An 11,313-nucleotide genomic window follows, 5' to 3' on the forward strand; every position below is an offset into this window, starting at 1 on the left:
TGAATTCTAATATTTAAACATCTGAAATTATGTAATTTCCACTATTTACATTTAAAAGCCCACTCTACTTAACGCCGAAACTTCGGGAGTTTGAGGCCCAAATGTTTACTTGCAATGGCCTAATTTATAAGTTCAATTCAAAAGCGCATCATCAAAACAAATTTTTGACAAATAATTCAATAAACCTACATTTTATTGATTATTTGTGAAAAATACATTGATTAGTTTAAAATAACAATTTGAAAATTTTCTCATCAAAGCTAGAAAAGAAAAAGAAACATTTTGGAAATTTCCAGACAAGACTCTGACAAATGGATACAAAATTTTAATGACACCCCTTGAAACCAGTGGGCGACCCCTCGAAATTTTGCCACTAGCAAATAAAAACAATTGACAGAGTCCAAGAACCTCCGACGACTGACGCGATTGTTTTGTTTTTTCATTAATAAATAAAACCTAAAGCCACTCTCTTGCAAGATTTGGGGCTTTGCCACCCAAAGAAACGGAGGGATTTTGGTAAAAACAAATTCATTTTTGGATGGACCCTCGAGTTTTTCTTTGGTTTTCTCTGTGTTTCTTCTTTCTTTTTCCGAATCTTTCTAATGCTGCTGTCCAAATCCCTGGAGGGTATGTTGCTCCTTTTGTTTGTACATTAATTCCTATTTACATGTATATGTATGTATATTCGTATGTCCATTCAAGAATTCAGATCATGACTGATTTTTATTTTTAAATTTTTTTTGTGGGCTATATCAGAAAAGAGTCGGTTCTGAAATTGACCACGGGTACCTCGTCTGTTCCGTTGGATCCAACACGGGTCACCCAAATCTCATGGCGTCCAAGGTTCTATTTTTTGTTTTTTCGTTTTCACTTTTTACTTTCACCTTACTCTGTGTCTGTATGTAGAGATAAATGCATACATTTGTGCGCTCGCGCGCGCGTGTTGTGTTGAATCCACTGTGTTTGATCAATGATGTTATGATTTTAATGGTGTTCTACAGGGCTTTTATATACAGGGGATTTTTGACCGATAAGGAGTGTGATCATCTTATCACTCTGGTTAGCCCTTTTTTCCCTTTTCCAATATGCCTGCACATTATAAATAATTTGTTGATTGTGATTTATTAGATTTAATGAAAACAGGAAATGTGGGAAATTGTTGTTGTTTGTTGGGGGGGGGGGGGGGGGGGTTGAAATTGAACTCTACGAAAATTTGAAATAAGCTGGATCATTCTGGCAAGAGGGCTTTTTACATTTCTTCTTTATTGGACTAATATTAAGTTATGTAGTTGTTAATTAATTCGTAATTTAGAGGAAGGGAAGGAAGGGCATGAACTTCATTTATTTGTTCTCCGTCTGATTGAATTTGGATGAGCAGGCTAAGGATAAGCTCGAGAAGTCTATGGTAGCAGACAATGATTCTGGAAAGAGTATAGAAAGTGAAGTTCGCACAAGTTCTGGCATGTTTCTTAAGAAGGCTCAGGTTAGCGAAAAATACTATTCCAAGATTTTTCTTTATCGACTTTGAATCCTGTTTTTACAATTTTTTTCAGATTTAAACGGTTATAATTTAATGTGGGTGGTGTGTGAATTATACTATATTTGGATATTGGGATGCTTCTAAGTACTTAGTTTATGGAGATATAGACTTGTTATTGCCTGTTAATTATGTTTGTTTGACATAAAGCACTCTGCAATCTGATTTAAACCTGTGATTGTTATACTGGGGAATGGGGATGCCAAGAATCTAAAATGCAATTCACTTGCATTGTAATTGTGTTGCCATCATTTGTAGTTAACTAAACACAGACATGTTTCATAACAGTTTTAGTCGCATTTATGGTCGAATGATCACAAAATTAGGTTTGCAATGAAATTCTTAAAGTATTTAATTATTAATGGGAGTGTAATGCAATGCACCCGTTTTCCAATGAATCAGTGGGAAGCAAACTTAGACGATGAGGCAAGTGTGCAATTGTATCCTTTTTGCTGGAACCTTCATTGACATGTAATATCTTCGTTCCTCTCACCATATGATAGTCTTGTATAGAATTGCCTGTCAGCTTTAGGGTTTGGATATGCATTGTGAGAAACGTAGAACTACCCTACTAGTAATACTGACATCCAGAAGTCCGAGACTTCCGCAAATCAACTATAATTATTTCATGAATATATAGTAGGAAATGGCTTTTATCAAGGCATGAATTAAGAATCTTTTGATTCTTATTTGACTTTCTCATTTTAAATGGCACGTGATAAGTCAAAAGTACAAAATAAAAATAAAAATGTCCTTCATCTTTGAGATACTCTTTCAAACGGTGACCGTAACTCGTTTAATATCTAATCTAGGAATGAGTAATTGTTTAGCTGTCCGGATCTAATTAAATCTTGTAATGCCTTCTGTTATCAGCCCCTTTTTTTTTTTTTTTACCTCTTATAAACAAGTGGCTGCAGGTTCTTTAATGTTCATAGCTTTATTATGAACCATATTTGAAAGAAATTAAAAGGTAAGATCACATCTGTGTGAGTCTGTGTTAAAAATATGATGCAACACAAACAATGGCTCACATCCTTATTTTTATAACTCGTAGCTATTCTTCAGAAGATCGGCTGTATTGGAACACTATTGACAACCTTGCTGCATAATTCCTTCCCTGATTATCCGTCCAAGAAAATGGATGATCTCGAGTCAATGCATGAGCTTCTTTCCCCTTCTTGCATGTGCCAAGTTTACAAATCTGCATCACTCAAGTGTCCTTGGATAATATTGCAATTCAACAAGCATTACAATCATAAATTATCAGTTTTTGGTTGGATATGCTTTTCAAGATGTCTGGATTATTTTTTTACAGTTGTCCTGTGTTGTTTCCTTCACCTTGATTCTTACCTTCCCTGCCTTTAAATGGCAATACTTGATGTGCTGACATACTTTTGATATGGTAGACTTGTCGTTTCTTTGATTTTTGTATGGGAATTTTGCTCTTCTGCTATATGTAGTAGACCATTGTCACAACAATATATGTTAAATGTGAAGGACTTCATTTTAATAAACAGTTTTGTAATTGAATATAACTTACTGAAGTTATAATGTGCTAAATGTATGTTAATTTTCCTTTGAAGGATGATGTAGTTGAGAGTATTGAAGCAAGGATTGCTGCCTGGACTTTCCTCCCTCCTGGTATTCAGGAATGGTTCATTAAATTTTGTTCACTTTGGTTTAACGAAGACTTCTTACTCTGTTTATGATTTTTGCCTTGTAGAGAATGGGGAATCTATTCAAATACTGCATTATGAGCATGGACAGAAGTATGAACCGCACTTTGATTATTTTCATGACAAGGCCAATCAAGAACTCGGTGGTCATCGGGTGGCTACTGTACTTATGTATTTGTCGAATATTGAGAAGGGCGGAGAAACTGTCTTCCCCAATTCAGAGGTGTCTAATACTTCATAATGTTATGCTTGTCTTTGTCTTTTTATCCCCTTGCGCATTCAAGACCAAAAAATGTGTTCTCCTTCTTATTATTTTTTCTCTTTATTTTTGATATGTATTATAGTCAACAAAAACTCAGCCCAAAGGCAGTGACTGGTCCAATTGTGCTAAAGATGGCTATGCAGGTAATATGTTTTTACTGATTGGCATGTCGTTCGATGTCCATTTGCTTCATTTTGCTTCATTGATTATGTTAAGTTGTTAATATTTAGCACACAGGCAAAGGAAGGGATCGGAAAAAATACTAAGTATAATGAACTTTGGGAGCTTGTTTGGTTGTCCTTAAAAAAGAGACAAACTTGAAAAATCGTGTTTGGCAATATGAGTACTTTTAAACACAACATACTCAACAACTTGTTATTTCTTTGACATTTTGGTCTTGCTGATCTAGATGAATGGTGTTCTCTTTATTGTCGTTTGATATTGTAGACCTTGCCCATGTTTCCGTTAGGCCGTTCCTTATTATTTTCACTTAGAAAATAGCACTTTCTTTGAGTTGTTTCTTGTCAGAATGGTGATGTCACTTCCTTTTAAGAGATTATACGAGGCACGAAGCTAAAAATAAGCATCGTTTTGTTTTACAACATGAATTGAGGTGACTTGACCTCTTGGTAGAAGGTTTTTGGATTACACACAATGACCTTTTTCCCACTTTTCTTTTACAGTAAAACCCCGGAAGGGTGATGCATTATTGTTCTTTAGTCTTCACCCTGATGCAACCACTGATCCTTCGAGTTTGCATGGGAGCTGTCCTGTCATTGAAGGCGAGAAGTGGTCCGCGACAAAGTGGATTCACGTGAGATCTTTTGATACACCTAAGAATTCTGCAAATGGAGATTGTGTCGACTCAAATCCAAACTGTCCTGCGTGGGCTCTTCAGGGCGAATGCAAGAAAAATTCCTTATATATGGTGGGTTCAGAAGACGCTGTTGGTTATTGTAGGAAGAGCTGCAAGGTGTGCTCGTCGTAGTAACTTTTTTTCTCGGGAATTGACATCGTCGTAAGAGAGAACTTGTCTATTATTGGTGTATATAATAGTGAACTGTGTTTGTACCCTCCCAGAAGTTTAGCAGAGAATAAGAATGAAAAGGGAGTCATTACACTTGGCATGGGGAATGGATGAAAAAACTATGCCCTTCAAAACTGTAATCTCAACTGTCATTTTGATCAATCTTATTAATCAATTGTTTGGGATTTGCCATAACCTGGTGGTGTGTTCAAGTTTTGCTGTCATTCATTTGTGAAGAATTTCCAGCCATAACATATTTGATAAAGAGAAACGAAAAGACAGTCTACATGTAAATGTTCATGCTAAAGATATGATTATAAATAATTTATTTTTTTTCTTTTATTTTTTAAAATGAGATTGTTGAATTAATTTAAATCATAACCTCAATAAATTGTTGTTTTTCATACGTGCCGTGCCCATGAACGCAGTCCATCTACAAATATGTTACTTTTTAGCATATTTTAAAAAAAATATTTTTTGTATTAGATTCTAAAGTATTTATAAAATGATTTATATTTGAATTTTGATTACTCATTAGGTTTTGTTGCAAAGGGGGGGAATAAAAAAAAAAAGGCGAATAAAAAATGAATTTTAATGTGAGATAATTTTAAGATCTAATGTTCAAAGATCTAGTGCATCTTGATGTAATATACAAGCAAAAAGAAAAATTTGAGATAATCGAATTCATTTGAGAACCATTATCGAGAATTTGATTGAAATCGATCGATTCTCAAGGCATAGTTCCAAAACAACCTATTTGATTCCAAATCGGCCGGTTCTATCTGATTTCGATTCGGTTTCACACAAAAATTATCCACCCTTATATATAAGGATAGTAAGGTCCCATGAAAATGGCCTCATCAAAATCCACATGCAAAATGAGAATTCTTGATTATCAAGTTTATCAACAGAGTTGAAGTCGATTACATAAATTGTTATTATATTCATCATTAGATGTAGACATATTTTAAAATGACTAAATTCTCAACAACGAGCGAACTAAAATATTTTTTAAAATTAACATTGTCATTTATTTGTGAAAATTACAATATCAAACTTTTAATGAAGAAATAAATCTTACCTATACAAATCAAGACTACGCGCATATCAGTGATTTTGATTTTAGTAACCAAAAGGTGGTCTAGAATTGGTGAATTACTAATACACCACACTTAATAGTACTGGCTTTTGGGGACATTTATAACTTCAAAAATTATACCATTTTCCCTTGGCAATAGAATGGTAAATCGCACCAGAGGTCCTTAAATAGCATTGCACTGTTGTCCTCAACTTTCAAAATGAAGCATTTTTGTTCCCAACTCTCATTTCAGTAGCACTTTAATCCCTGATGAACAATTTTACCCTTATCTTCATTTAATAAGCTAAAATGTCATTATAAAAATGATTTTGCCCTTGCATACGATAATGAAAACGAAATCAAATGGAATGAATGAAGTAATTTTCGGAGTTTTCAAATATTTGACATTTTATTATGACAAAAATGGCGATGGTGTCAATTAAGGTGATGTGATGGGACCGATCGACTGGGAGAAGAATCTAAAGTTTTCTTTTCTTCTTCTATTCTCATTTTTATTATGTACTACAAAATTGTCTTTTTAAAATATTTTCTTTGGTTTAATCCGGATAAGAGTAAAATTTTCAAGGGGATCGAAGTGCTACTAAAATGAAAAGCTGGGGACAAAAGTGCAACATGCATCAAAGGTTGGTGATCTCCCAATATAATCTTTTTTGCCTAAAGGGACATACAACTGCTTCAGTCTCCAGCCTATGAACTCATCAGCCAAGTCTATCTCTCTTCATTTCTTCTTCACATCAGCCAAACAGGTACATTGTTCTGCAGTTTTGGACAGTATTAGCTGAGCTTAATGGTGGGAGACAGCCCAGGAAAGGTCTTGGTGGTGGCGTTGTTGGCGGGGTTTCTTTGTTTAACTTTCATTGGATTATCCAATCGAGATACTAAAATGGTTGCAGTTCCATCAACCACAAATTTCAAGCTTAATTCGGTTAGCAAGAGAAGAGTGCCTACTGGACCTGATCCCATTCACAACAGGTATGTCTAATTAAGATGCCAAGGATATGTTTAGTATACTGAACTAGTCGATAAATGTGTACAATACTGTTTAGTTCAGCGTACCAAACATAAGTCTTGTAATTTGTACGAGATAATGTATGATAATTTAATGATCACGTGTGTGCGATAATTTTTGCTTCTATTCTAATTAAAGTGACAATGTTACCTTCAGGGGAACGAGGAATTCTATAGAACCATCTATGCAAGGTTAAGTTTGGCATGTAAGATTAGACACAAGCGGTATAATTCAGTTATCAACCTGCTCAAACCTCGTCTTGTTGGAGTTTGTGTAGAGTTTTTCATATACTATCCTGCTCGAGAATTTCTAGATTGAATGTTTAATTAAGGTTCTATGTTTATCGTACCAAGAAATATTAGAACTAGGTCGTCTGTATTCATGTAAAACAGTTCGAGAAAGTAGTTAATACTTTCAAAGGTTGTTAAATTGTTATCAAATTCTGGGGATTCTGCTTTAGATACCCTTTGAAGGGAATCAAATGGAATTTTGGTCAAGTTTTGCAATTTTGGTATTTGGGATTAATTAAATTTTGATTCTTTCTTTTTATATTAAAAATAAGAGAAAATTCACTTGAACGCTAGAGTGGAGTGTACAGCCCTCTCACATAAGAGGGGGGCCCACAGTGATAAAAAAAATTCGTGAACCCCTTCTCATGTGAGGAGGTTATACATTAGTGTACATGTAGCAACTCTCTATATAATTAGGTCCAACACCAGCCGATACTTTTTCTATTTAAGATAAGAACAATGACTTCTTAAGAGAGAGACTCAATTGTATGAGAGATTAAATTGAAAAAGCATGAAAGTTTATCTTTTTCTAAAAGTTTGGTTGCCATTCATGTCACCCGAGTATTTGTTTTGTTTTGTTTTGTTTTTACTTTTTCTCTCTTTATATAATGTACTATGAGCCATAGTAATAGCAAACAAATTTACGAAGTTTATGTTGCACGCATCACTTTATAGAGAGCTTTGAGGAGGAAAAACTATCTTTAGGGTTTCTTGGCCTCACCTTTTAAATTCAAAGAAAGGTTCATTGATTAATGTTATGTATCGCCACTTGTGTAAGGCACTGATCTATGTGACAATTACATGGTATTAAATAATAGATTCATTTAAATGCAAAGTCATACGACTTATTTAGTGGAACATATGAAATGTTGACATCTAGACTGGTGCTCTAACATTACTGATTTTAGATAGTATCATTCTTTACTTAATCTTGTCCATCTGAGGTTTATTTCTTGTTAATCAAGAAGCGTCTCTATTCCTTCTAGATCATGAATGCGATTCTGGATCAATTGTATTGCTCCTCCTATGACCTCGAGATGCAAAGCAAGTCCACAATGTATTCAACATTTCTTTTGTTAAAATTTCTCATTTCTTACGATTTGCATTTCTTGTTGAAATCTCTTAAGTCTTAGCAACGTTCATGACCAAAACTCTTTCTTGTTAACTTCTAAGATCCCGCCATGTCAAATTTAACGTACTAAGTACGTATTGAAAATTAATCCATAAAAAATGCTACACATCCCAATAAATGAGAAATTTTTATATGTGTATGTGACATGCATGAATTAAGGGGAGTCTTTTACTTTTGGTTGGATTGGCCCTTTTGTGTTCTCCTAACAAAGAACTCGCATGGGTTAAAAGGGGCACTTTTTCCAAAATTGTTTTCCTTAAATTTTGCTATATGACAGTGTCGGGGTTAGCCAAATGCCTGGAATTCAGGGTTTGATTAATTGATTGATTAAACAATTATCTCTGGTGCATCAAAATAAGTAAAAAAGTTTGTTGGTAAGTAATTTATTTTGTTTGAATTCATTAATCCCATATATGAGATAATAATGCGACAGCATCAGTAACATAATGATAGGAGAGCTGGACAAAAACTATCGTTTAGGTTAGTGGCGGAGCTAGAACTTGACGAGCCATGAAGGTCACCTGTGTTGGCTCCTTCGAAAAATTCTTTTTTTATTGTTCGACAGTCGCTTGAGCTGAATGGCCGTCTAGTGTGTGCCCTATGTCACACGAATTGCTGAATTCGTCACTAGAATGCCTTGACTATGTTGTAAAAAACGTCACGTCTTTACTTTTTTATAGCTAACTAATTTTTGAACTAAGCGATTTGGTTAAATATAAAAAATACTAAATCAAATATTTCAATCATAGCTTGGGCTTCTTTATTATTATTATTAATTTTTTATAATTTACTATTTTGAAGCATATTTTCATTTTCCTAACAAATTGTAAGGTCTGTGTCTCTCGTACTTTATGTTTTTCTTTAATAAGCAGAATTTCGTTGTTTGTACAAAAGCAGTGTTGCTAAAAATTCATCTGATGATGTTGCTACTGTAGCATCTGGTTGGTCTCCCATTTTTATTTTATTTTATTTATTTATTTATTTATTTTTTCAATAAGAAAAATTGCCAATTGTATTCTTTGGAAATTCTGGCAGCAATTTTACACCTAGCAGGGTTGTAATAACCATGGAAAAGTTTGTGCCAAACTCTATTGATTAGGTACTTTCAGATTAAAAACTGTAATAATATAAAGTTCAATCGACCACAAAAATTAAAACTAAGGCATGACTACAACCTTTCAAAATTTTGTACTACACCAAAATGTGAAACTCAATGTTTTGAAAATTGACTCGAAAAGGATGAAGGGTCAAAATGTTCAACTGAGGTCGAACTGAATGCAATAAATACATACAAAAATAAAAAAATAATATGAAAAAAATAATTTTTTTAAAATTTTTTTATAGTAATAATTTGTTAATTAGATTCATTATTTTATAATTTTTTTTTAACATCTTTGTTGTGCCACTATCCCACATTGGAAGTTTATAAAACCATTGGAGAGAAGTGCATTTATAAAATGCATTATCCCACATTGGAAGTTTATGAAATTATTGCATCTATAAAATGTGCATGTCATATAATATTTCTCCATGGGCCTTTGAATTGTTGTTTATGAGGTCCATTCATGAAGTTGAAATTTTTTAAACTAAAAAAAATAATAATAATAATAAAATAAAAATTGGGAAAACCACAAAACCGTGATCGGTTCATCGATTTATGATTAAATCGGCAAGTTCGGTGGATTTCTAAGCGGTTTAGTCATAAACGGTTAATCGAGCATGATTGACTCGATTATGGGCCCGATTCCTAATTTTATCAATCAAACCGACTGGCCAGGCCAATTTTCATAAGATTGGTGAAACTTGATCAGGGTACATAAATAGTTGACATTTTCTACTTCATCAAAATTTGAAAATTTAGATGAGGTTTGTTATGTCTCTGCCCCTGTGACAAGTCACTTGATTACCACCTAAACAAAATGCAATGCAAAGAGCACTCTCTAAGGCATGAGGTCATCGACCATCGCCTCAACAACCCTTCATTTTCGGGGAGTTGAGAGCACAACCCAATCCTGCTTCTATTCTTTTCGTCAACATGTTCGCTTCTACAATATAATTCGAATATGCAATTGTAAAACCTACAACATCGAGAGTCCGATGCCATATAGGAATAATTGACCTTGGATTTAGGGACTATTATTACACCGTTGACTATGTGGCAGGCCACGTGGTGCCAGTTAAGCAAAATGCTATGCAAGGATGAAGGACCTACTCCCTATGACGATGAGACTACCCACCAACGCCTTAGCCACCATTCATTTTTTAGGCATTTAGAGTATGTCACATTGCTTTGTCCACACTAGCCTTCGAAGTGACATAACTTCGTACAGAATTATCTCATCTTCTCTCCAAGGCAATTAGAGACCCATTCCTTGCCACATAGAATGGGCTTCCAAAGTTGAATCGATTAGGTCTGAATCCTAATGCTTTGTACAAGCTGTAATCTGACACATTGAGCTATGTTCAATTTAGTTTATGTGACATCTTACGAGAGCAGATAGGAGCCAAATCTCACGTTATCTGCTTAGGACAACATATAGGATGTCACATACTTATGGTGGCTAGGGTATGGCGTCTTTGAGCTTGACTTGGGTACTATGGGGCTGACGTCTCATGTCAAGCATGTAGATAGCCTCATTTTCATTTCTTTACTAATAAATACTGAACTTATACACTATACTCCTCCGTTTTCCTTCTTCTATGTTTCTCCCACACCCCAAATTATTGTACCGTACTTGACTTGACCGCCAGAGTGTATACATTTAAGGCCTCCCCTCTTTTGATAAATTTCAATTTGTATCTCCAATGTATATGTCCATATCTGCAAGTAACGTGCACATAACTGAGATAGGAGTAAAGATATGTTGATACCCCAATCAACCAAAATCAATAAATATAGCTGTTGTACCGATTAATCTATTTGTACATCTATGGATGACAATCATGGTTAACAATGTATAAATTGTCAAAAAATAATTGGTGTCAAAAACAAGTTTTTTTCAAATTGTCCAATCATAATTTGAAATGTGACATGTTGTCAACTAGATTGTCAACTATAATTGTACATCAAGCATAATTCATTGTCATACTCATAGGTGGCTATGAGTACAATTTAATTTTAATATCTTGATCAAGAATGAGTTAATGAATTCATAATTTGCTTCCATATTGATTCATGTATAAAATGCATTGTTCTGAACCAGCTTGACCTACATTTACATTCAAATTGATTTACTCGTCGCCAGCTGCACATTTTTCCATGAGGTGGTATACAAAACTAT

At 34.2% G+C, this 11,313-nt stretch overlaps 1 protein-coding gene across 2 annotated transcripts; it reads left to right on the top strand.

Moving 5' to 3' along the window:
• Positions 1–325: 325 nt before the first annotated feature.
• On the top strand, positions 326–4,697 carry LOC111409222 (probable prolyl 4-hydroxylase 7). 2 transcript variants are annotated; one of them, XM_023039230.1, is made up of 8 exons: positions 326–627; positions 757–843; positions 1,002–1,059; positions 1,379–1,483; positions 3,121–3,178; positions 3,261–3,436; positions 3,558–3,618; positions 4,159–4,697. In XM_023039230.1, exons 1-8 carry the CDS (start codon positions 539–541, stop codon positions 4,461–4,463), a joined length of 939 nt encoding a protein of 312 aa, XP_022894998.1. In that variant the 5' UTR covers positions 326–538; the 3' UTR covers positions 4,464–4,697. The 2 variants fall into 2 exon arrangements, with proteins under 2 accessions (XP_022894998.1, XP_022894999.1); XM_023039231.1 differs by having other exon boundaries at positions 450–627; positions 735–843.
• The last annotated feature ends 6,616 nt before the right edge of the window (positions 4,698–11,313 follow it).

Source organism: Olea europaea, chromosome 14 (assembly GCF_002742605.1).
Source record: "Olea europaea var. sylvestris chromosome 14, O_europaea_v1, whole genome shotgun sequence".
NCBI classification, from domain to species: domain Eukaryota; kingdom Viridiplantae; phylum Streptophyta; class Magnoliopsida; order Lamiales; family Oleaceae; genus Olea; species Olea europaea.